Raw genomic sequence first — 27494 nt, forward strand, 5'->3', positions numbered from 1 at the left:
GATAAGACTTCATCAAAATGACTAAGAGGTAGTTGGGCAGCAGTAACATGGAAAGGTACCTTAGAGGTAAGGAACAGTGGTTTAGAGAGGCCAAGACACTTTTCTAAGCCAGAACCAGGTACTTTAACTCTCAGCCTTATTCTTTTTCTGCCACATCAAATTGGTTCTTTTGTTATAACCCTGAATTGTTGAATTTGAATGTTAGGAAAAATAATCACACCTTTTAACAAAATTATTTGTGGTATATTTGTTGGATACAACACTTGGCTGGAGAGACCTGTGTCTGGATTTGCAAGGATTAATTTTTATATTATGAAGAGTGGGAGTTAGGTCAAGTCATTCGAATTCACAGATAATTGTTAGAACCTAGTGTTGTGGGAGTTTGCCTCTCTTCTATAGACAGGAAGACTACCAAATAATAGATTACCATATAATAATAAAGATTACCAAATAATAGAAACATAGTAGTATCATCTTATAGAAACAGAGTAGAAGAGGTAAAATGAGACATAAGAAATATAAATATACACGGAACCAAAAAAGAAATATAAAGGGACCCCAAAATGTGTTTCATATACCAAAAATGTCAGAGGAGTGCCAATAATAACATTGTCATCCGGATATACCTAACAAAGAACACTGTTGTATTATTATGCTTGATCTCTGCTTTTATAAAGGCAAATTGAAGGGTGCCTGGGTGGCCCAGTCAGTTGAGCACCCAACTCTTGATTTCAGCTCAGATCATGACCTCGGGGTTATGGGATAGAGCCCTGCATTGAGCATGGAGTCTGCTTAAGATTCTCCCTCTCTCTCTTTCTCTTTCTCTTTGTCTCTCTCCCCCTCTGTTCCTCCCCCCTGCTCATGCTCTCTCTCTCTAAAATAAAAAATGAATAGGGGCCGTGTAAACGGCACAATAGGTTAAGCCTCCAACTCTTAATCTCCGCTCAGGTCATGATCTCACGGTTCATGAGTTCTAGCCCCACGTCAGGCTCTCTGCTGTCAGTGTGGAGCTTGCTTTGGATCCTCTGTCTCCCTCTCTCTCTGCCCCTCCTTCACTGGCGCGTGCTCTCTCTCTCTCTCTCTCTCTCTTAAATAAATAAAACATTAAAAAATGGGGCGCCTGGGTGGCGCAGTCGGTTAGGCGTCCGACTTCAGCCAGGTCATGATCTCGCGGTCCGGGAGTTTGAGCCCCGCGTCGGGCTCTGGGCTGATGGCTCAGAGCCTGGAGCCTGTTTCTGATTCTGTGTCTCCCTCTCTCTCTGCCCCTCCCCCGTTCATGCTCTGTCTCTCTCTGTCCCAAAAATGAATAAACGTTGGAAAAAAAAAAAACATTAAAAAATAAAATAATTAATTAAAGAAGGCACATTGAATGACTTTATGTTGAGAAAGAGCATGTGTGAGGGTAACTCACTAATGGAAGCATAGTTCTTACCCATCCTACTATGTGTGCCCCTCCTCTGAAATTCCACAAACATTTGGGGTTCAAAGGTACTTTTCTTTGGTGTGATGACATTTTGAGCTAAACACATGTGAGTTCATTTTAACCATGGAATTCAGCTTAATTCTTCACGGTGGTGAGAATTGCATAGCTCCCTTACTTTAGTTTCTATAGCTGCCCTTTTTCTCTTTCTGCCTATGTTACAATGCCCTCTTTTGGTTTAGTCAGATATGGATAGAAAGGAGGTATTTTTTGTTTGATTTTTCCGGTTACTTTCCTCCTGATCTTATGTCAGCCTGCATTCTCAGGAGTCTTCTGACTTCCTGATTAGTAATGACTTTTGATTTTCTACTCACAGAAGTCATCACAAATTAGGTTTTCTCCCTCCCTTCTAGGCAAATGGGTTAGTCCACCGCCCTGGTCTGGCTTGGCTTTTCTTTCTCTTACAAGCTGGTCCCTGTAGCCAGTTGTGCAGGACAGGCCACACCATCCTACTTTCTAAAGTCCCATTTTATTGAAGTGAAATTCATATAACATAAAACTAACCATTTTAGAGTGAATGATTCAATGGCATTTAGCACATTCACAATGCTGTGTAACTACCATCTCTATCTGCCTAAACATTTTTATCTCCCTCCAGATTTTACTTTCTGAACTCCAGTTTTCCTGAAGAGTTTTCTTTTGTATTTTTACTCTGCTTCCTTGGAAAGATAACATTCTTGTTAATGATTTCAGTGCTGGGGCTGTTTTTGCTCGACAACAAGTCTGGCTCAGTATTGTTTTTTTCATTACAATATAAGCACTCCTCAAACTCACATAGATATGACCATATGACATATAGGTTGAGGGTATGCAACATCCAGATAGGTACAGAATAATGTTAAATGAAAATGAAGTCATGAATTTGTATAGTATGATGCCAATTTAATTTAAAAATCACATAAACATACATTTATATTCATATTTATAGTGAAAAACAACCAAAAATACTCATTAGAATGTTATCAGTGATTGCATCGAAATGGAGGGTTAATGAGTTACTTAAATATTCTTCTTTTCTCCATTTTCTCAAGCCTCTACGTTGGGCATAATTGTATTTATAAATGGAAAATAACTATTTTTGATGCAGCAGTCAGATATGGATATATTAATATGGATGTAAACTAGCCTGTTCAGAGTAAACAGAGTTGACCCTACTATCCACAAATGTGATGGGTCATATGAACTAATTCATTGAACATGTCAGAGGTCACCTAGCTGATCACTAGCGATTATAGTTCTAACAGCCTAGGAGTTTTTCCTTTTGAACGGAATGAAAAAATACGTTTACCTGACAGGAGTATCAATGACTCACTAAAAATGAAAGTAAAGTAACTATTTTGAAGAACAGATTTCATGGGGTACATGGGAAAGACTCAGGGAAAGTGGATTTATCCGTCCAAAAAATACTCTCTCCATATTCGTGAGCTTTATCACTAGGCAGTGATGATTAGCCAAATAGAAAAGTATTATCTATTTTGGTTGCAATACATTGCAAAAAAGTATTTTTTAGGCAAGAGCCAAATGCTCCTACAGGATTCAAAATGAAAATATGTTGGAACTTAGAGTTCATTATATCACACTCTGCTTTTGGTTTTCCTTGGTTCTGTTTGCAGATCACTTTATGAAATACTTTGGAGCCCAGATAATTATCTAACACAGGAGTCAGCAAACAATGGCCCATAGCCAAATCTGGGCTACTGACTGTTTTGTAAATAAAGTTTAATTGGAACATAGCTGTGCTCATTTACTTGTGTATTATTGTCTATGGCTGTTTTCATGGTGCAACAGCAGAGTTGAGTAGTTGTGACAGAGAACGTATGGTCCACAAAGCCTGAACTATTTACTCTCTGATCATTTCCAGGAAGTTTGCTAATCCTGGATTAACACACCAAAAAGTAGTTATTCATGGCATTAAAGGAAGCATGAAACTTACCTAAGGAAAATTTTCACACTGGACTTGGAACATCAGGGAATATATAATTTACAGATTTTGATGGTATAACGATTGAAATTTAGGAATTCTAACTCTTGTTCCCCCAATTGTTGAAACTCGTCAGGTAGCACATATAGCTGCTTCGGCAGCACATATACTAAAATTGGAATGATACAGAGAAGTTTAGCATGGTCCCTGTGCAAGGATGACACACAAAACTCTTCAGGGTTTTAACTTTAAATGTCAGGCTGTTTGGGTTATAAGTTCAGTTCATTTTTCCTCCCAAATCAGTAAAAACAGCTAAAAAAAAAAAAAAAAAAAAAAAAGTCAGAGTGGAGTTCCAGAGGAATTTGTGTCCTAGGCACATTTTCTGTACAGTCAGCTATAGCATGGATTCATTATTTCCTGAAGGACAGGAAAACAGAATTCGAAATGACTTTGGTAAGTTATAGACATTTAACATGATGCAAAGTACAAAACTTAGCTAGTTGCATTCACTTGATTTTAAATATCTAGATATTGGAAAATACACTGATGATCAACAGCAAAATTAACACTTTTCATCTCTGTGCTCAGGCTCATAAAAACTCAGCCATAAATAATCCAAAATTGAACAGAGCTAAGCAAACCACAGGTCATGTGTGTAAGGAAAAAACATCTAAAAATGTAACATTGGATGACTGATATAGAACTTAGATTTCAGAGTAAGAAAAGCAAATTGCTCAGTGTTAGATTTCATGGGAAATTTTTTGAATGAGGTTTCTTTTAAGAAGCAAAATTCTCTGCTGCCAGAATTTTGGTAGCAGTTATGAGTTTAAAATCTTGATATGTTTTACTTTTCCTAAAGAGAGATTGCTATGTTTACCACTTTCAAGAAGGAATTACTGTACGAGTAATACAGAGGCAATTCGAGCCACTATTGAACAAGATTTTTTCTCTTTGTGGAGTGAGGGTGGATTTCTTGACACTATTTGTCACTTGAAACTGCAGACAAGAGGAGAAATGAAAAACCACAGTAGCCACATTTACATCTCCAGTGTGGACTCCTCAGCCAGTGCAGCAAAAATAGCTATAGGTTAAAATGGGTTTTACTAACAATATTTATTCCAGTTTGCTTTTGAAAATCTGTCATGATTGCGCTTATGATGTGGGGATTGTGATAAACAGGACAGGAGAGTTCATTCTGCCTTTTCCTGTGTTTCAGATGTGTATCGACCCTTCCCTGTCAGTAGCTCTAGGGGATAAACCACCCCCATTGTATCTCTGCGAAGAATGCAGCCAGAGGATTGCGGGGTAGGTATAAGAGTCCTCCAAGAAGAGAAAGTAGGGTAACCAGAGAAGATAAGAACAATCAGTTTTATTAAATTGGTTACATTGCCCACATTTCCCACTAACCTCTCTGTTTTTTAAAGGTTAGTTTGTCAAATATTTGATATATAGCAAATTTTCATTTGAGAGATTTCAGCTTTGAAAAATTGCAGTACTTCTCCCCATGTGATAAGAGAAAGCAGTGACACTTAATAAAACAGCTCAAATTTTCAAGTGACCCGGTTAAAAAAGGCCACAAGAGAAAAAGAAAAGAAAACCGTGGTTTCAAACGTGACGTATAGTTCAAATGGGTTCTCTCTGCTTGTTAGTTTCACAGAATCACACTCAGGGTTGTACACATCATGCTGTACTTTGGTTGGCTTCACTAGCATCTGGAAAGTATCATTTAAAGATAAGTGAATATGATGAAATGCCAATAATTTATAATTTAGCTGCAATGCATTAGACTTTTAAAAAGTTGATTATGATAGTGCTCTTAATGACGTTTCCTTTCTATCGAAAGCCTCTTAGTAATAGCGTGCAGCTTATAAACATTCATGTGGAAGGGTAACATTACAAAGAAGCTCAAAAATGAATTTTGCTTTTCTTTATAGGGACCACAGTGAATGGCTCATTGATGTGCTTCTGCCTCAAGGTATGATTTACATGAGAAAGGATGAATAATAAGTAATCATGACTAATGGCATGGTTGGTTTGTCTCCTTTTGTACTGTATTATTTTACAAGGACAGTAACCAAAGTATTATATTCTGTGAATAGTCATTGAGATGAAGCATTAGATCAATGTCTTCCTTATACCCACACATTTAATAATGAAGGAAGAGGTATCACCTTTGCCGAAATTAAGGGTAGATGTTGGAATTAAGATTCTGTGTGACAAAAGCCCTGCTGAATTATGTCTTAAGAGATTTTCTGTATATATAACAGGCATTGCCAATGATGTTTGCTGTGCCAGGTCAGAAAGGGAATAGGAAACATCAGTGGGAAGAACATTGAATCATGGGGCTTTCTCCTACTGCTATTACTAGCTCTGTGTTTTTAGGGAACATCATTTAATTGCTCTGAGACTCAGTCTCCCTAGTAAAGTGGGGATAAAGTATAGGTGACTCATCTCAGTTAAAAGACGGGACTGTGATGTTTGTAGTTGGTTAGAGTTCTGAAAGCTATGTCTTGTAAGGTGGCAGGTCCCAGACAGAGGTTTCCTTCACACATCTGGAAGCAGGTATCCCAGCCACTTAATTGGAGGCTGAAATGACCAGGGAAAATTATTCAGGAAAGCAGAGGAAAGATGAAAGGTGGAAAAGCTGGGGGGCCATAGGAGGAACTTGATATATGACTTCAGAGGTAGATAATAGAAGACTTTCTATGAAAGGCCGTATTTAAGAAGAACCGTAAAAACCTTATGTTAACTAAATTCTGTGAACATTAAAAAAAAAAAACTTAAGGCCATTTTCTTGATGATAATTACACTATTTCTTTGTAGTCTAACTTTTTTTTTTTAATGTTTGTTTATTTTTGAGAGAGACAGACAGACAGACAGAGTATAAGCAGGCAAGGGGTAGAGAGAGAGAGGGAGACAAAGAATCTGAAGCAGGCTCCAGGCTCCAAGCTGTCAGCACAGAGCTTGATGTGGGGCTCAAACTCACGAACCACGAGATCATGACCTGAGCCGAAGTCGGACGCTTAACCGATTGAGCCACCCAGGTGCCCTGTAGTCTAACTTTTAATATTAGGTCATCTCACCCTTAAGAAGTAAATTAGTGAATGATTTGTCTGTAAAATGGGTCAGTAATGTCAGCCTCTATATCCTTCAAAGAGACATTTTGAAAATTTATATAAGAATAACTGTGAAAAGATTTGGGCTTTATGGGTAAAGGTAAATTTTTCCTTCCTTAAATTAGGCTACCTTGTTAGTGAACTGCCAGTGCTCCAAGGTGAAGTCTATAGTCAGGAGCAAAACTACATTTTTAAATACCAGATGTGTTGCTGAATTCTGGTCACCTTCTCCAGAAGATATTCATCTTTGGAAGAAAACTTGTAATAACTTTTAATTATTTATCTAGAGGTGTGACACTAACTTCAGGTTAAGACAGACTCTAAGATATCAAACTGTTAATAACCATTAATTATTCAAAACCAGTTTTAAAAACTGAGTTATAAATTTCATCAGTTCAGCATCTACTAATTCATAATTTCCAGACAGTTTGGGAGACATTTATCTTGACCTTTTTGATAAATTTTAACATAGACTATACTGTAAGTAATGCTTCAGTTCATTTTTTGAACACTTAACTATTTCACGGGGAATGTTAACATATTCCTGGAAAAATTATTTTCAAGTATTCTCAAGCATCAATTTTCACGAAAATAATTGCTGTGCCCACTGAAAAGAATATGTATCTGTTTGTCGATCCTGAAGTAGACAGTAGTTTGACAGCCTTACTCCAACTGGCCAATCCATGAGTTTGCCAATTGCTTTCTCTGAAATGAGCATGTAGGTGGTTTTACACTAGTTAAGGACTGATATAAATCAATAATTCGTCTCTGAGTAATCCAAGTTAGTAAGGTTTTTCTACAGTTTTGAAATAGCAAATCATCTCCATGGTGAAGCTCTAAATATATCACATCAACTTGGTGTCGTAGCATAATGGAAGACAGTAAACAGGGAATCCAGACATGTTATCTCTAGATCTGCCTTTATCAATTGATAGCCTGTGTGATGCTGAAGAAGTTATGCAAACCTCAGTTTTGTTCTATGTCAGATGAGGAGGTGAGATGAATGTTATTTTGCTTTGGCTTTAACATGATCTGAATTCTTTTTGTTTTATTTTATTTTATTTTATTTTATTTATTAAAAATTTTTAAATGTTTGTTTATTTTTGAGAGAGAGACAGACTGTGAATGGGGGAGGGTCAGAGAGAGAGGGAGACACAGAATCTGAAACAGGCTCCAGGCTCCAAGTTGTCAGCTCAGAGCCTGATGAGGGCTCGAACTTACGAACCGTGAGATCATGACCTGAGTCAAAGTCAGACGTTTAACCAACTGGGCCACCAAGGTGCCCCTAATGTGATCTGAATTCTAAGTCATGTCTGAGGAGGCTGAATTACTTTTAAGAATAGGGGACGTATTTGCAGCATGCAGGTGTTCCTAACCTCATCAAACACAGGGAGATGACAATAAGACAAGAGAGAAGCTGTTTTGGTCAGGTCTAGAGGTTGTGTTACTAAGCTTGCTTTTACTCACCTTCGTGGCTCCCCTCATTTAAAATGGGCTGTCTTTCTTTGTTAATATATTGTGTACCTTCCCCTTACAGCTGAAATATCTGCTATATGTCAGAAAAAGGTAAGAGCAAACTATCTGTGTGGTGGGGGCATGATTTGCTGTGTTTGTATGTAAATTCATTCATTGACATCTGCCTCATTTCTGCACCACGGTTTCCCAGTATGTACATGTCACTGTATTCCTGAAGGGGGAAAATAAATCATTGAGCATGCAAGATTACTGTGTCCGAATGGTCTCTCTTTCCATTTCTGCTTTTGCTCACCCATTTTACGCACAGTGTTTTTGGTATGTAATCTGAAATAAAAGCATATGTGACTCTAGTTACAAAAAGCTTTTACCTTAACCTTGGTAAAGGATGTATCTTGTGTGCTAGACATCTTTATTGCTTTGAAGTGGAGTGCAAATAGTTCAATATATGTGTGTCAAAAACATACCCAGACTGACTGTATTTATATAGAAAACATTTATTTAGATGTAAGATGAATGAAATCTCTAGTTAAAGATTCTGCCTTCAAATTGCCTTTAGCCACTTTTCATAACAGTTTCCCTGAGCCATTTCCATCTTCTTTTCTCGTTCTAGTTGTTGAAAAGTACAAGAGAAGGTAGTAAGGCATCATACAAAGAACTTTGGATTAGTTGGTTGAGACCCTTGGTTTCTGGCCAGCTCTATCCCCACCTACCTATGAGACCATGTACAAGTCACTTAAATGTTTAGGAATTGGTCATGAGTGGGTACCTTTGGAGGGCTATTTCAGTGATCTGTTGTCACATAATCTAAAATATCATGGCTTGTAACAACAGACATTTATTGATCACAGTTCTGTGGATTGGCAATTTGGCCTGTGATCAATGAGACAGTTCTTTTGATAAACTCCCCTAGGTTCACTCATGTGCCTGCAGTCCATTGGTGGGTAGCCTAGGGATTGGCTGGCCCCAGATGAGCTCACTCCCACGTCTGGGGCCTCAGCTGGAACAGCTGGAATGGTTGGATGACAGGGGTGTCTGGCTCTCCCTCTTTCCATTAGGTGTCTCATCCTCCAGGGGGCGAGGCTGGATTTGTTCACAAGGCAGCAGTGTTCTGAGCGAATGAGAGAGGAAGTCGCAAGGCCTTTTGAGATTGAAGCTCCTAAGTCACACAGCATCACTTCTGCTGCATTCCACTGGTCAAAGCAAGTCCCAAGTCCAGCCCAGATTCAAGGAGTGGGGACATAGACCTCTCCCCTTTAGAGAAGGAGCGACAAGAATTCCGTGGTCACATTTAATCTACCATAATCCACCCTCCGGACATAATTACTTACATTTCTTCCACATGTAAAATACTTTCACCACCTTACGAGACCTCCTAAAGTCTTAAATCCATTTATGGCTTCAGTTCATCATCTTGTGATCTGCATATGGTCTGGTCACTGATGAAACTCCTTGGGTACAAATTCTCTAGATCCAGAGACCTGTGAACTAAAAAGGCAAGTTACCTGCCCCCTCCACCCCCTACACAAGATGGTGAGACAGGGACAGGATGACAGCAGTAGGCCTCCATTTGGAAGAGGAAATGGAAGCACATAGCTGTTAGAGGACTGTAGCAGCTCCAGCCACGAACATGACAACGGCTCCTCTGTCTCCAGGGATAGCGAGTGTGCCTTGACTAGGATGTGGTTTTACATCCAGGGAGTAGTTCCCTAATCCATTGTTGTTCTCCTGCATTCTTTGCTCTACTCTCTGAAACATCTTTTCCGAGAAGAAATGGCACATGGTGCAGTTGAGGGGCTCCCTTAGCTTGCTCCCTGATGCAAAAGTCGGGTCCCATAGACTTCCTTTCATGTTGAACTGTGTCTGTCCCCTGTAGTCTAAGTCGATGGTGCTTTTGCTAATAAGACTTTCTGTAAAACCTTGTGGATTTTCAATAAATCTCATTGGAGTTAAGTGCCCCCCAAACCGCCTCTATAATTCTTTTGGGGACGGTCCTTTCTGTACTTGGGGCATTTCAGTCTGCCCTTAAAATTATTAGAAGCCCTCTTCTAGCTGAAAGGCTCAACTGAGCATCACCATCTTTTATCTTTCTGAAGTTTTAACAGAGGATTGTGCAGCCAGTCAGCGTATTTTTGATTTGATTTTTTATCCTGAGGCTATATCCTACTTTGAGAACCTTTTATAAGCTGGAGGGACGAGGATGAGAAGCAGTTTTATATTCCAAATTAGTATGTCCTGACTCTGGTGGTATACCTAACATATTTGATACCCAGAGTGGATCATTTTTTTAACACTGCCCTACTTTATATGACAAAATTATTTTTAGTAATAAGTTTCAAATTAGCAGATTTTTATTACTTATCCTTTAATAAATGTGTTTTATATGAAAGTTAATTTAGAGAACATTCATTAAGTTCGTGATAGTTCAGAACTATTTGAGCTTGCTTTGGGTACAGTTTGTGTCTACCTCTTCTGGAGTACATATTCCTACATTTGAACAGTGGGTTTGAAATAAGCATCAAGATTGTAAAGGTAAAGAGAAAGACTTTGATTTATGTCAATTCTGTCATTCTGTGAGACAGGTTGGGATTTTTTTTTTTTTTTATGTTTAAAGTTCAAAGCAGTGAAACAGAGTAGCTGGAGAAACTATGCCCATCTGAATTTGAATCTCTGGGAAATCTCTCTACTTTACTTTTGAAATGAATGCATATAACTGAGTCCACATGGGTTGAGGACTGACTGTGGCTTATTAAAACTTAGTGGGAACCACAAGAATTGGTTAGAACTTAAGTCAACCAAAGGTTATTTTGGGGCAAAGTATTTTATTGCTGATATTATTTAGAACTGGTAGCACATGGTGATAAAGCAGGTTGACTCTTAGTTGGTGTGTATCCAGATAACTGCATAAGAAATCACTAAATCACTCAAATGTAGTAGCATAAACCAACAATCCATTTAATTATGCTCATAGATTTTGTTGGTAAAGATTGGGACAGGGCACAGTCCATAGCCTGTCTCTGCTTGATGATGTTTGAGGTCTCATCAGGGAAGACTTGAATAACTGGGGGCTGGGATTATCTAGAGGCTTCCAGATCATATGTTTTGGTTCTCGGATGGGGTGACTTGAAGGCTGGGCTTATGCAGCGCTGTTGACAAGAGACTTACCCATTGCCTCTCTACATGGCTTGGCCAGGACAAAGTTCTGAGTATTCCAATGAGGAAGCATCTGAAGAGAGATCATTTCAAGATGGCCAGGTGAAAGCTGCATGTCTTTTTAAATCTGGCCTCAGGAGTCATATAGGTATCATTTCTGCCATACTCTCTTGATTGAAGCAGCCATGAGTCCATCTAGATGCAAGGCAAATGGAAGCATACCTGAGGAAGCCAACCCAAAGAGCCTCATACACAGCTGGACTTGATTTAGATGACAAGACCTTGAACCTCCAGCCAAGAATTTGCATGTGGGAAGAATGTAAATAATATGTGAACAGAAAATAGGATGGTAAATTGCAGGCCTTAAACTTCAGGGCTTTATTATAGTGAATAACTACCCACTAAACCCATATCCACATTCTCTTGTTTATAGAATGGTGGGAATGCCAGAGGAACAAAGACTAATTATAACGAAGAGGAAGAAATTAAACACTAAGAACATGCTCTGATATATACCACACTGCTAGTGGTGTGGTATTGGTTTGGTGGCGAGCAGAAGCCCCAAGCCAATAAGGGTTCTTGTGCTTCCAGAATGAAAGTTAGTGTGTGAGTGAGAAAGGAAGGACACGCGGGAAAAGTACACCACTTGGTGAGTCAGGACTGAGTTGGATGCTCACAAGACTTGGGCCTCAGTTGCAGAATAAACACACTGTATTTTAACAAATAATTTTAAAAACCTTATTAATGAAAAGAAAAAAAATTACAAAAATGTTAAACGTGGCTTTTATGATTTGTAGGCCTGAGTCCTGTTTAGAAAATGAGATTTGCTGACACCAGTGTCCAAAGCCTTGTGCTAAAAGCAAGGCGGAACAAACCCTACTTTGAAATGGTCGCTTTGATAGGCAGTTCAACACATTGTCAGTGTTTTGGTGTAGGTTTTGTGCTGGCTTCCTTCCTTATTCTGCCCTCAAAAGATCTGTCATGGAAGGGTCTCAAATCTTCACCAGGCTCTGAGTTCATAATGGCCTACAGTATAACATCCCCGCGAGGTGTTCACATCTTTATAAGCTCTATTGAAAGTCTGCAAAGCTCTTAGGACACAAGATGTTGAGCACATGGTGTGGCATCTCTCACAGACTTGGGACACATATTTTTGCAGAAGTCAGGAGCGTTTCCTCACAGCTCCTCAGATGGTGCCTCTCTCCCCTGCCTCTTGTCAGGGAAGCTCTGACATAGCCCCCTTGGACTCTGGAATCTGTCTTACGTGCCCCTACTTTTCTCATTGGCATCCCTTCATCTGTTGACTCCTTGCCTATAGTTGATGTCAGCAGCTGGTTCTCTGAATGGTTCTTGCTGTGTTTTGCTATATTCCTGTGGTGTCTGTTGACGTATTTGATGTATTCTTTAGGTCTTAGTGGAAAGAATGCTGGCGGAGGGCGTGAGTGGGTGGGAGGCCTGCTTAGGGCCCCCTACCTGTCCTTGAACACAGCAAGGACAGGAGAGCTGCACTGGAAATCTGCTCCTTCAGTGGTGGATAAGTAATTTGAAAGTAATTTGGGGGAAATTATTCCCTTCCTATTCTGATGTGCTGTGATGCACTCTCTCTGGACCACAGTTTTAGGTTTTTTCCTCTGTATTTCTGCTGAAAACTCTTGAAACACTAACTGGAAATAATCCAGAAAGCGCCCCATCCCCAACCCATGACTGAGGTAGCTTTACAGAGAGCTTTTCAACACAGTTCCACTCCTCCCTCTTTAGAGCTTTTCTGCCACTCACACCAATAGAAACCACATCTTCCCTTCATTTTTAGCTCTGCCTGAAATCTAACTGGTTAGGGGTGACCTGTGTTTTGGAAACTTTAGAAATGTGCAGCCACTTTCAGCGGCCCCTTTACATTCCGTTTGTTCCACTTCTTAGCCCCATTTACCTCAGTGACCAGTTTTAGTTGATTTCGCTATTTTTTGCTTCTAGAACTGCAGTTCCCATGTAAGAAGAGCAGTTGTTACCTGCTTTTCAGCGGGCTGCTGTGGCCGTCACGGAAACAGGCCCGTTCGGTACTGCAAGAGATGCCACTCGAATCATCACAGCAATGAAGTGGGGGCTGCGTCGGAGACCCACCTCTATCAGACCTCCCCTCCACCCATCAACACTCGGGAATGCGGCGCCGAGGAGCTGGTCTGCGCCGTGGAGGCTGTGATCAGGTAACAGGCAGCTGGTTAGTGGTCTACCGGAAACACCACCTTGGTTTTGAGCCACCCTTGGCACATTGGTAAAGTTCACTCAACTTCAGGTGCCCTCAGCCTAGCCTCTCACCTTCCATAATGCAGTGATGATTTTTTTTAAGTTTATTCATTTTGAGAGAGAGAGAGAGAGAGAGAGAGAGAGAGAGAGAGTGTGTGTGTGTGTGTATGCAAGTTGGGGAGCAGCAGAGAAAGGGGGGGGAAGAGAGAGAGAGAGAGAGAGAGAGAGAGAGAGAGTCCCAGACAGACTCCGCGCTGTCAGTGCAGAGCACAGAGCCCTATGCAGGGCTGGAACTCATAAACCATGAGATCATGGTCTGAGCCCAGGTCAGATGCTTAACCACGTGAGCTACACAGCCACCCCAGTGACGATGTTTTAATTCATTCATTCAGCCAAGCGTGTGTTAGGCACTTGGGAGACAAGAGAGAATAAAATGTAGTCTCCACCTTCACCTTACCCATGTAGGGAGTATAAAGACAGAAGCACAGGATTGTGGTTCAGTATGATAAGCAGAGTGATAGTGCAGAGCAGAGTTTTAGGAAAGTGAACCAGAGGCACCCCTCAGAGTGAGGGGTGGGAAGGGGGTGCCTGAGGCCTGACTGTGCACTGTAAAGTGTGGCGAGCTCTAGGTAATTCGGTACTGGGGTAAAGCTGCAGGCTCTCCAGTGAGACAGGAGCCTAGTCGTGCAGGCGGTTGGCTTTCTCTCCTATCATGTGACAGAAAAAAGAGCTTTGGAAATGATAACTTCCAGACTTGTTCTCTTTTTGCATAATAGTCACTGAAGCAAGATTTTTAAAAATTAAAGAAATAATATTGGACTGTATGTTTTAAGGATAGAGACTCTTTTCTGTGTCTCTTACTTCAGTGGCTGATGCATGTAGAAATGCAATAAATGTTTGTCAAATGAAACATTACAGAAAGTTTGGAAATAGAAGAAAAAACCAACTATACTGCTGTCATCATTATCAGTGTTGCACATGTTCTTCTAGTTTTACTCAAATGCATATCTTATTTATAGAATTATAATCACAGTATATCATAATTTTTGATATAACATTATACCATTAGCTCTTTTGCATGTTGTTAGATAGTTTCCGTATTTACCATTTTTAGTGGAAACATAATTTTCATCTAGATTATTTCCCTCCACCTTTAGATTTTTAGATTGCTTCCATTTTTACTATTATATATTACTGTGATAAATATTGTTGTGAATAGTGCTGTTTTTCTATTTTTTTTTTTTTTTAGGGTAGATGACCAGATATGGTTGGCTGGGTCAAAGGGTATGAATGCTTTAATGGCTATTGATGCATTACCAAACTGATTTTCAGAGTGTACATATGCATTTATAATGCCAAAAGCGTTGTATGAAATTGCTAGTTTTGGCTACACTCTTGCCAACATTGAGTCTTATTCTTACAAATTATGACTTGTTGGGGTGCCCTGGTAACTTAGTCAGTTAAGCGTCCACCTCTTCGTTTCGGCCCGGATCATGATCTCATAGTTGGCAAGTTTGAGCCCTGCATCAGGCTCCGCACTGACTGGCAGAGACTGTTTGGGATTCTCTCTCACCCTCTCTTTCTGCCCCTCCCCTGCTTGCACTTTCTCTCTCTCTCTCTCTCTCTCTCTCTCAAAATAAATAAATAAACTGAAAAAAAATTATGACTTGTTTAGCAGGTTGAAAAAGGAGTCTTTGTTGCTCATTTACAGATCTTTGAATATTAGATATTGAGTATTTTTCCATTTGGGTATAAATTCTTCAGTCTCTCTTTGTACCATGCATTTGAGGTCCACATAACTTCAGATTAGATCTAGGGGAAGTATTGGCGTCTAGCGGGATGGTTGGTACACTGGAAGCCAGAAGGCATCAGTTCTGCCTGATTCTAATTGATTGGAGGAAGCAGCCTCTTTGTGCCTCAGTTTATTCACTTTGGAAATGGGGATGGAGTACAACATAGTAAAGAACTGAAATTAGGCCTGTTGGAGCAACTTCTACCAATTGGAAGGAGAGCAGTCAGTTATGCCTGAGTACTCAAGAAGTAGTTGCTCTGAATAGGTCATAACCTAGAATGTGTTTTTCGATCACCTAACTTGACATCTCTCATCTTTGGCAGCTTGTTGAAAGAAGCCGAGTTCCATGCTGAGCAGCGGGAATATGAGCTGAATCGCCGGCGGCAGCTGGGACTTTCCTCTTCCCACCATTCCCTGGATAACACTGACTTTGACAACAAGGATGATGATAAACACGACCAGCGACTACTCAGTCAATTTGGAATATGGTTTTTAGTAAGAAAATAAGTTAGCTATTCTCTGCTTTCTTATTTCTCATGACAACATTGCACCAATGAGGAATATTTCCTGTTCTTTTTAAAGAAGTTAGTGAATAGTGAAAAGTTAACCTTAGCGGTGGAACTCTATATTGTAGGACAGTGGCTCTCAATCCTGGGCTGCACATTGGATTTCCCTGGGAAAGCTTTCAAAGAATGGCAATGCCCAGATCCCACCCTAGCATCTTGGGTATTTTAAAAAAGCTTCCTTGTTGATTCTAATGAATAGCCAGGTGTTGAAGCCTACCAGCCAGACCCTTGACTGTTTGAAATGCACCTTTGACAGAAAATGGATGGGAATGTTGCTAGGGTATGTTGTGAAATAACCGAGTCAATATAATTTACAGATTATTCGCATCCTATCATCTATACACATGACATTTTTCTTGAAAGTTCAGTATCTGTGGCACTTTTTGTTTATTTAGGGCAAGTTTGCATACAACCAGAAAAATCAGAGCTGTATTAACACAGGCAATTTGATTGTTTTTGACTGATTCACGGGCAACATTCATTCAGTAAAGATCAAACATCCCAATCCCAAATTCCATGCAAGCTGAACATGGCAGTTCTGTTAGAGAAGTGGACTTTTGTTTTTGCCCAACGGAGACATAGATTGAGTCTCCATAGTAATATATCTCTTTTATGCTTTTACATGGTTATCTGAAAAAGTTGTGTTTTGTTTTGTCTTACCAAATTGGTATTTAATTGCTGATTTCACATATTTTGCTCCTAGAGCTGACTACCTAATGACATAATGACTGCTATTATGAACTCTTTGAAGGCAAGGATACTGTTTTATTTATTTGTACATTCCTGACTCCTACTATTGTGTTTCATAAAAGATTATTGCAGAATGAATAATGAATAAACGATGAGCTGTTTTTAAAAGGCTATTTGTAATGTGCTGAATGAGGGGGCTCTAGGCTTTCAGAATTATTACTGATAGAAAATCCTTAGCTAAATCTGATAATTTTAGAATGGAAACATAGGTAGATTATTTTTTCACTGAAGATATTTATGAAATTTCACTTTGCAGACCTAACTTTTAAAAAAGCATTGATCTAGTGTAGATTACAAAATAGGTTTCTTCTAGGAGAAAAGGCTTATCGAAAGGTGCAATCTCGAGGGGAAATTATTGTTGCAATCCTTCTCTCCCTGTAAGGAATGCAGTTTCTAGGTTAAATGATCCTGTGTCATTTATAAACTGCCTACTTTAGATGGATTATTGGGAACCTTTTTTTTTTTTTTTTTTTTTTTTTGCCGTTAAACGAATCTTAATAATGATGTAAAATGGATGAAGGCTAAAGCAGAGTCTAATCTGCCCATTTCCAGGTGAGCCTTTGCACGCCCAGTGAGAACACACCTACAGAGAGCTTGGCCAGGCTGGTGGCCATGGTGTTTCAGTGGTTCCACTCCACGGCATATATGATGGACGATGAAGTTGGAAGTTTGGTGGAAAAACTGAAGCCTCAGTTTGTCACCAAGTGGTTGAAGACAGTCTGTGATGTTCGCTTTGATGTCATGGTCATGTGCCTTCTTCCCAAACCAATGGAATTTGCCAGGGTAAGTGGAGATCCCCCACTCTGACCTTGTTGGAGAGGAATTGGGAGAAACACTTCCCTAACCATTAGCATGTTATCATTGTCTATAGAAGAGCGTCTCTCCTTATTTTAGTCAATACAGCTGAATGAGGTTAGTTGAGCAACTACATTTTAGGTGATGTGCTGCTTTGATGTTGGTTTGGGATGAAGAATGGTAAAATGAATATGTGAGATATCTTTAAGAATTTACAAGAAGATAAAAAAATGGGGCACCTCGGTGGCTCTTGATTTTGGCTCAGCTCACGATTGCGTGGTTTGTGGGGTCATGCCCCATGTCGGGCTCTGAGCTGATAGACTGGAGCCTGCTTGGGATTCTCTCTCTTCCTTTCTCTCTGCTTCTCTCCTGCTCGTGCACTCTCTCTCTCTTTCTCAAAATTAAAAAAAAAAAAAAATTTAAGGGAGGATTCATCCCTGACTTTGCTGAATGTATTTTTTTAAATTAAGAAACAGAAGAAAAAAGTTTTTCTATGAGATTGCAAGGTCTCAGTCCTTCTGTGGTCTACTGTCTGTGTAAAGGCTAACATTTGATTAGGAGCAATTTCTGTGGTTTCACATAAATTTCTAGAAGTGAATGGCAGAAATCCCTGCCCTCTCATTTGGAATGCCACAAAAGGCATAGGACGTGCCAAAATGCTCCCTTTCCTCCAGCTTATAGGACAAATTCCTCTGAGCTCATCCTTTTGCTTAGTGGATTATAGGCTTCAGATACACAGCTGGTAAGACCCCATATTTTTAAAATATAATATAATTTGTGTCTAACTTAGCAAGGTAGATGTCCAGAATCAGTTTTTGGCAGAAATATAGGACATTTTTTCAAGATATTTTCTGGATTTTATTTTGTGATTATTTTGGTTTGTTTTCAATGAGATAGGGAGGCATTTTTCAGTCTAATTAAGACATTTAAGGATAAAATAGAACACAGACCATCTAAAGAAATAGCTTTCGTTAGGTTTCCGGGACACAGAGTAGTTCTGTGGGTGATTCAAGATATACTTTTTTCTTCTTTGGTGCCACCTACTGACTCACATATAAAATTGGAGTTTTGCATAACAGAAATTCCCTATTTTGTGGCATTATTTGACTGTGTTGATATGTTTTCTATTATTATTTCCTTTGGAATAGTAAAGGATTGGTCCAATCTGATTATCGAAGATAAGAGGAAATGGTAGCTGAGGGCCTGTAACAGACACATTTGGGAGAGAAAAGACAAAGTTTATTTATACTTATAGTCAGTACTCAGTACATTGCTGCGTATCAGTGATGGGCATCTCCCTCAGTAGCCAAAGATAAACAGTGTAGGGTAGGGGGTTAGGGCTGGAATGGGAAGATATGGAAGGTTCTCTTGAGCCTTTTGCTACTTAGTGGCACTGGGCAGTCTGTCTCCACAGCAGCTGAATTCACAGGTAACTCCCTTTAATGGAAATGATATTTCTGAAAGCTCTGCTTTAGTCAGACAAGGGAAGTTGGGATAAAGTTTCTGCATCTTCTTTAGTTCTAACGTTTTCATTAAAATGATCCTTATGACAAGTGTGGGGGTCTGAGTGGTTCCGCACATTTCTGTCATCTGAAACTTTGAGAGAAGTTTCACACCAAAAGGAAGGTAGGTTGATTGCTGTAGATTTGGGTTAGGAGCTTCCAGGTAAGAGATCTGCAAAGGAGGAAGCAGGCATAGATTAGGACAAGGAAACAAACACAGAAAAACCTGAGATTAATGGTGACAGTAGACTCTAAACCTAGTTTCCAAGGCCAGAGGGCAGCCAGTCAGGATTTGCAGATGTTGGGCTCAAAGTGTCTTTAGACAATAGAGTGAGGTCGTCAGCGTCTCTGTCCTGGGTATGAGCAGCGCATGGGCGATGCTGGTGTTTGGTGAGATTCCTGACTGGCCCTGGCTATTGCCACAAGTCCTTTGAAGTTCAAATCAAATTGTCTTGCTCTGGCTTGCAGGGCTTTGGGACAAGACAACCTAGAGTCTCAATAGGATCTAGGCCGTCAGGTTTTAGTTTTCAGTGACACCAAGTAAGCAGGGTGGGAGGAAAATTGGAAATACCAGTTACTGACAAAATGTGGGAGACAACAGGATTCAGTTTATGAGGAGGTGACAAATAGCTCAAAGACCGTGAGCAGGACTAGAATCTGATAATTCACAAGGGTGGGTTATAGTTTTCCATTGAAACATAAAATTTCTGTCTATAGTCACCCCCCATTTTCATCATAGATAATCAAAATAAGATTAATCTTATTCACAAAGTAAGACTAGTCTCATTAAATTTGGCCTAATTATTTATGTAGATGCAGCGACAGTCAATGGTAATTGACCAAAATAAACCTTTAATGTTGGCTGTGCTGGAATGTTTATGGAGAATCTCAGATTGGGCTTTTAGAAACCGCTAGAGGTTAGGATGCTAAGCCAGTAACTTGTCATCATACTTCATCTACAGTACCTCTAGATTTGGGTAAATTTATCTCTGAGGTCACCGAAATATTCTAAGTTTCCTGGACCTTTCAGAAAGTAACATTTCATATTTGCTTATCCTGTTTTTTCCAAGAGGGCTTTGTAAGCACTGGCTCCTTCATGTCAACCTTAGTTCCTTAAAACTGGTCATATCTGATTCTATGCACATCCTTCTCTACTATGACAGTCTAGGCAAAGTTTTTTACCAGTTTTTCTGATTATGTTCTTTTACAAAGAGAACAGATTGAGAAACTTGTGCATGGAAATAAAAATACTAAGAGTTTCTGAACTCTGAAGGGTCAGATGTGGGGGGAGAAAAAGACCAGTGTTTTGATGTTGTTTACAAAAATAATCTACTAAATTCTTGTGAGTTGTAGCTAGTTTAAGAAAAACCTTATATCCAGAAAATAGAACGTTAAAGAGCCAGCAAAGTTCCAAACTAAAAAAACACAAAAAAATGATTACCTTTCTTCATCAGTTCATTCAACCTAATCTAATTAATTAAAAAAAATTTTTTTAAGTTTGTTTATTTATTTTTGAGAAGGGTGGGGAGGGGCAGAGAGAGAGAGGGAGAAAGAGAATCTCAAGCAGGCTCTGCACCATCAGCGTGGAGCCCGATGTGGGGCTCAAATTCACAAACCATGAGATTGTGATCTGAGCTGACACAGAGTCCAGATGCTTAACCAACGGAACCACCCAAGTGCCCCAACCCCATCTAATTAACTTTTGTTCCTTTTAATCTTGGGTAGCAGTTTTAGGAACACATCAGCTTCTCCACCAGCATTCTGGAATCCTTTCTCAGGCCGGCAGCATGCAATACTACCAGAAGCTTGTACTCAGTATTGCCTGTCATACTGTTCCTGGGTCTCAGAGACAGTTTTTTTGCTAAAGCCAAAGCCTTCTATCTAGTGGTTGATCACAAGAGCTTTCAGGAAAACATCAGAAAAAAAAACAATAACAAACTGTGAATGATAAAAGACTTTAAAAATGGCTATAATCAGATCCTCTGAGAGTACTGGAATTATGATCACATTAGGGAAAGCATCAGGAGGCTATGTCATGAGCAGGAAAAGCAATGACAAATTGCTAGAAATTTCATAACATTTTACCTATACAAATATAAGCTAGGGAAGGTTAAGCATCTCTTCGTATTTGATGATGCTTTTCATGCAATTCAACATATCAAATAAACCTAATTGGTTATTGGAAACCTAATATCTTATTTTACTAGAAAAAGAAAAAAATCCTTTGAGATTTTCTAGAGGCCCTCTCAGAAATCTCAAAGCCAGTTTGAGATCAAGATTTTATTAAGGACTTGATTTTGGGAAGGCAAAAATATGAAAAGTTGTCAGAAATGTCAAAAGGTTTAAACACTTAATTCACCAGGATCACAGGGTCACTATGAAACAATACTTAATTATCCATTTAACCACAAGGACAAAAAGATTTCAAAAGTAAATATAGGATGTAACATGCTAATTAAAAAATTGGCTTTTTTGTTTTAATTGAGAAGACTTAGTTCTCTTAAATAATTGAGGACATGGGGCACAGGAAATTATGGTAAGACATAGAATAGTTGTTTCCTAGACACATTATTGAAAAGGTAAAGAAAAACCTTGTTCAATTTCTTTTCTTTTTATCCTTTTACTTTATTATTATTATTTTTTTTAATTTAAATCCAAGTTAGTTGACATTAGTATAATAATGATTTCAGGAATAGAATTTAGTGATTCATCATGTAATATAACACCCAGTGCTCATCCCAAGTGCCCTCCTTAATGCCTCTCACCCATCTAGACCATCCCCCCACCCAACACCCCACCAGCAACCCTCAGTTTGTTCTCTATATTTAAGAGTCTCTTACAGTTTGTCTCCCACTCTGCTTTTATCTTATTTTTCCTTCCCTTCCCTTATGTTCATCTGTTTTGTATCTTAAAGTCCTCATATGAGTGAAGTCATATGATATTTGTCTTTTTCTGAGTGACTTATTTCACTTAGCATAATACACTATTGGTCCATCCAAATTTTTGCAAATGGCAAGATTTCATTCTCTTTAATTGCTGAATAGTATTCCATTATATATATATAATATATAATATATAATGGATATATATTCATTATATATATATATTCCTATATATATATATATATATATATATATAATGGAACACTATTACTATTATATATATATAATATACATATATATATATATATTACTATTACTATTATATATATATATATATACCACATCTTCTTTATCCATTTTTCAGTCAGTGGACATTTGGGCTCTTTCCACACTTTGGCTCTTGTCGATAGTGCTGCTATAAACATTGGGGTGCATGTGCCCTTTTGAATCAGCACTTCTGTATCCTTTGGATACATATCTAGTAGTGCAATTACTGGGTCATAGGGTAGGTCTATTTTTAATTTTTTGAGGAAACTCCACACTGTTTTCCAGAGTGGCTGCACCAGTTTGCATTCCCACTAGCAGTGCGAAAGAATTCCTCTTTCTCCACATCCTTGCCAACATCTGTTGTTGCCTGACTTGTTAATGTTAGCCATTCTGACAGGGGTGAGGTGGCATCTCATTGTGGTTTTAATTTGCATTTCCCTGGTGATGAGTGAAGTTGAGCATTTTTTCATGTGTCAGTTGGCCATCTGGATGTCTTCTTTGGAGAAGTGTCTATTCATGTCTTTTGCCCATTTCTTCACTGGATTATTTGTTTTTTGGGTGTGGAGTTTGATAAGTTCTTTGTAGATTTTGGATACTAACCCTTTATCTGATATGTCATTTGCAAATATCTTCTCTCATTCTGTCGGTTGCCTTTTAGTTTTTTTGCTGACTGTTTTCTTTGCTGTGCAGAAGCCTTTTTTCTTGATGAGGTCTCAATAGTTCTTTTTGCTTTTGTTTCCCTTACCTCTGGAGACATGTTGAGTAAGAAGTTGCTGCGGCTGAGGTCAAAGAGGTAGTTGCCTGTTTTCTCCTCTAGGGATGGCTTCCTGTCTAACATTTAGCTCTTTCATCCATTTTGAGTTTATTTTTGTTTATGGGGTAAGAAAGTGGTCCAGGTTCATTGTTCTGCATGTCGCTGTCCAGTTTTCCCAGCACCACTTGCTGAAGAGACTGTCTTTGTTCCATTGGATATTCTTTCCTGCTTTGTTAAAGATTAGTTGGCCATACATTTGTGGGTCCATTTCTGGGTTCTCTATTCTCCTCCATTGATCTGAGTGTTTTTGTGCCAGTACCATACTGTCTTGATGATTACAGTTTTATAGTACAGCTTGAAGTCCAGGATTATGATGCCTCTAGCTTTGGTTTTCTTTTTCAGGATTGCTTTGGCTATTCGGGGTCTTTTCTGGTTCCACACAAATTTTAGGGGTTTTTTTTTTTGTTCTAGCTCTGTGAAGCATGCTGGTGTTATTTTGGGTAGTATCTACATTTTAACGATATTTGTTCTTCCAATTCATGAGCATGAAATTTGTGTGTGTGTGTGTGTCTTCTTCAATTTCTTTCATAAGCTTTCTATAGTTTTCAGTGTATAGATTTTTCACCTCTTTGATCAGGTTTATTCTTAGGTATTTTATGGTTTTGGGTGCAATTGTAAATGGGATTGATTCCTTGATTTCTCTTTCTGCTGCTTTATTATTGGTGTATAGAAATGCAACTGATTTCTGTACATTGATTTTATATCCTGTGACTTTACTGAATTCATGTATCAGTTCTAGCAGTTTATTGGTAGAGTCTTTGGGGTTTTCCACACAGAGTGTCATGTCATCTGCGAAGAGTGAAAATTTGACTTCCTCCCTGTCGATTTGGATGCCTTTTATTTCTTTATATTGTCTGATTGCTGAGGCTAGGACTTCCAACAGTGTATTGAGTAACAGTGGTGAGAGTGGACATCTTTGTCATGTTTCTGACCTTAGGAGGAAAGCTCTCAATTTTTCCCCCTTGAGGATGATATTAGTGGTGGGTCATTCATATTTGGCCTTTATGGTCTTGAGGTGTGATCCTTCTATCCCTTCTATCCCTTTTCTTGATGGTTTTTATTAAGAAATGATGCTATATTTTATCAAATGCTTTTTTTGCATGCAATTTCTTATTAAGAACACACCACTAACCCAAAAAACTTTGTCCTTTTTTGAGAAAGAAAACCAAACTCAGGGGCGCCTGGGTGGCTCAGTTGGTTAAGCATCCAACTTTGGCTCAGGTCATGATCTCATGGTTCATGGGTTTGAGCCCTGCATCGGGCTCTGTGATGGCAGCTCAGAGCCTGGAACCTGCTTCGGATTCTGTCTCCCTGTCTCTGTGCCCCTCCCCTGCTTGTGCTCTGTCTCTCAAAAATAAATAAACATTGACAAAAAAAAAAAAAACAACAACCCAAACACAGGTTTTATACACTGTTAATATTAAAGTTCACTTGGTGTTGTATGGAAACCACTTTGACAATAAATTTCATATTTAAAAAAATAATAAAATAAAATAAAATAAAATAAAATAAAAAAATAAAGTTCACTTAAAAAACTTTCCCCATCAATCTTAGCCAGTTTGACCACACAAGGTAAGATTCTCTCTCTGTCCTCCACCCCCACCCTCCACACCATCCTTTACAACTTTTTATTTCTATTCAGGTTTTTGTCCTTCACTTTACTCTTTTTTAATTCTAGAAAGCCTTCATACCACCTCTACAGAATGACTTTAGGACAGAATTATTCTTTTTGTCCTTAACAAAATTGTCTCTCATATTCCTTAAATATTCTGCATACGGAGTTTTTTCCATCACTCTTACTATTTCTAATAGTTTCACTTATATATATTGATCATAGTTTTCACCACTTGATAACCTCTATTTTTCAGAGAAAACCAGGAGGTAGACAGTTTGTGAATTTCCTGTCACCTGCCAGTGTTTTGTAGCATATTAGCAAATTTTATGAATCTACTACTTTATAACCTTCAAGAGCTATACTTCATAGTATAATTTCTCAATATGGCAAAAAGAACGTATTTATTAACAGATCAAAATATCTTTAGTCTCTCTGTCATAATAAGAATCCAAAAGTAGGGGCACCTGGTGGCTCAGTTAGTTAAGCATTGACTCCTAGTTTTGGCTCAGGTCATGATCTCATGGTTTGTGAGGTCGAGACTCATGTCCATGCAGAGCCTGCTTGGGATTTTCTTTCTTTCCCTCTCTCTCTGCCCCTCCCCCTCTCACATGCACTTGTGCTCTCTGTCTCAAAATAAATAAACATAAAAAAAAAAGAATCTAAAAGTATATAAACTTGTATTCAGTAATTAATGTTTCAGTGTTTTGTCTTTTTTTCTTTTTAATGTTTATTTATTCTTGAGAGAGAGAGACAGAGCGCAAGCAGGGAAGGCACGGAGAGAGAGGGAGACACAGACTCCAAAGCAGGCTCCAGGCTCCGAGCTGTTATCACAGAGCCTGACATGGGGCTCAAACTCACAAACCGTGAGATCGTGACCTGCGCCAAAGTTGGACACTTAACCGACTGAGCCACCCAGGCACCCCTCAGTGTTTTGTCTTATTTAGAAATGGTCTAGATATTCAACAGGTATATATCATTTAATGTAACTTAGTATAACTTTCGTTTTAAGCTATCACAAACATTTTGGAAACTACTAAGTAGACATATTATAACACACAGTTATTGTTGAAATAAAGCTTGTCAGAATAATAATTTAATTAAAATTAAATCTATACGTTTTATAATCTTAAACATCTAGTAAATATAATATTAACTTACTTGACTAGAAAATCGACATAGAATAAAAATGTATGATTAGATTATACTCACTGCTGATAACTCAGAAGACACAACTGTTTTTATTAAACCAACTATATGAATCTCGTCTTGTTTATGAAAGATTTACCCAAATCACATGAACTTAAAAAACATTTGGGTTACTGTCTATATTTCTGAGAGTTTGGGGAATATTTAATTCATATAAATTACGTTTTTAAAACTCATTTAGAATAGATCTTTCAATGGATTTTGTAAATTGTCAATACCATTCAGAAGTAACAAAATATCACATATACATAATATACCTATGCAAAAGTATTGACAGACACACATACAAATGGTCCCCAGTTTACCATGGTTTGACTTAGGATTTTTCGACTTTACAATGGTACAAGAGTGATACACATTCAGTAGAAGCCGTACTTCAACATGTGAATTTTGATCTTTTCCTGGACTAGTGGTATGCAGTATGATCCTCACTCATGATGCTGGGCAGGGGCCACGAGCCTCAGCTCCCAGACAGCCACGTGGTCACTGGGTCAACCTTTGCTATACCAGCTACCGTTGCGCACCCACACAGCCATTCTGTTTTTCACTTGCAGTACAGTATTCAATAGCTTACATGAGCTATTTAACACTTTATTATAAAATAGGCTTTGTATTAGATGATTTTGCCCAGCTGTAGGCCAATGTGAGTGTCCTGAGCACATGCAAGGTGGGCCAGGCTAAGCAATGATATTTGGTAAGTTGGGAGTGTTAAGTGTATTTTTAATTTATGGTATTTTCAACTTATGATGGGCTTATTGGGACACAATGCAATTTTGAGTTGAGAAAGATCTGTAGAGACCTTAACAGTAGAGACTGTCATAGTAATACAAAACTCACTAGTTTATGTAAGAGTTGTTTTTCAAATTCACTTTTCATCATCACTTTTATTCAAATTATGTTTCTAGCAGATAGAACAAGTGGTTAACCTATTCAATGTAAGGACTAAAGCTTTTTATCAATATTTTTGGAGAGACCTTCAAATCTTTTTATTTGCCCTGATGTGTAATGAAGGCTGTGGCTCAGCCTTAGGCAGTTAGTTATTTTAGTCCACTAAGAAGTTACTTTTTATTTTTTTGTATTTACTTTATTTTATTTATTTTTTTATTTTTGGGGGGTGCCTACAATCTTTATTTATTTTTAATAAAATTCATTGTCAAGTTGGCTAACATACAGTGTATACAGTGTGCTCTTGGTTTTCCGTGATTCATCACATACATACAACACCCAGTGCTCATCCCAACAAGTGCCCTCCTCAATGCCCATCAACCATTTTTCCCTCTCCCTCACCTCCCCCCCCCCATTAACCCTCAGTTTGTTCTCTGTGTTTAAGAGTCTCTTATGGTTTGCCTTCCTCCCTCTCTGTAACCATTTTTTTCCCCCTTCCCTCTCCCTATGGTCTTCTGTTAAGTTTCTCAAGTTCCACATATGAGTGGAAACATATGATACCTGTCTCTCTCTGACTGACTTATTTCACTTAGCATAATACCCTCCAGTTCCGTTGCTGCAAAGGGCAGGATTTCATTCTTTCTCATTGCCAAGTAGTGTTCCATTGTGTATATAAACCACATCTTCTTTATCCATTTTTAAAAGCTGGAATATGCTAAGGAAAAAGGCATTGGAGGTTTGCTAAGGCGGGGGGGGGGTTGTTAATTGGAGCTTCTCAGGAGGAAGAATAAATTTCTCCTTTTTTTTTTAAATTAATTTTTTTTTTTAATCACAGGAGGCAATAGTAAAAGTAAAAGCAAGACATCCCTTTGGCCTGAGAGCCAGCTATTTCCTTGGATGTTTGCATCTTAGAGAGATGCTTTCAGGACCTTGAGAAGATAGTTCTGAGGGGTAGAAGATTTACATCTCAAAGAGGGAGAGAAAGGATGCAAACTTTTAAAGTCACTGGTCTAAGAGGGTTTTGATTGGGACAAAT

General features: G+C 38.7%; 1 protein-coding gene and 1 non-coding gene across 23 annotated transcripts in view; both read left to right on the forward strand.

Moving 5' to 3' along the window:
• The window catches only part of UNC79 (unc-79 homolog, NALCN channel complex subunit), a 266052-nt gene that overhangs the window by 100334 nt on the left and 138224 nt on the right, over positions 1-27494 (forward strand). For all 22 annotated transcript variants that reach the window (XM_045451926.1, XM_045451924.1, XM_045451927.1 and 19 more), the window contains 6 exons: positions 4618-4706; positions 5336-5376; positions 8055-8083; positions 13115-13344; positions 15500-15671; positions 17045-17275. In XM_045451926.1, the coding sequence (XP_045307882.1) occupies positions 4618-4706; positions 5336-5376; positions 8055-8083; positions 13115-13344; positions 15500-15671; positions 17045-17275 (792 nt within the window). The remainder of the gene's footprint in view (positions 1-4617; positions 4707-5335; positions 5377-8054; positions 8084-13114; positions 13345-15499; positions 15672-17044; positions 17276-27494) is intronic.
• LOC123584530 lies at positions 3550-3654 on the forward strand. The gene has a single exon (XR_006705498.1). It is a non-coding gene; the product is annotated as a U6 spliceosomal RNA (small nuclear RNA).

The sequence above is a fragment of the Leopardus geoffroyi genome, chromosome B3 (genome assembly GCF_018350155.1).
Source record: "Leopardus geoffroyi isolate Oge1 chromosome B3, O.geoffroyi_Oge1_pat1.0, whole genome shotgun sequence".
NCBI lineage: Eukaryota > Metazoa > Chordata > Mammalia > Carnivora > Felidae > Leopardus > Leopardus geoffroyi.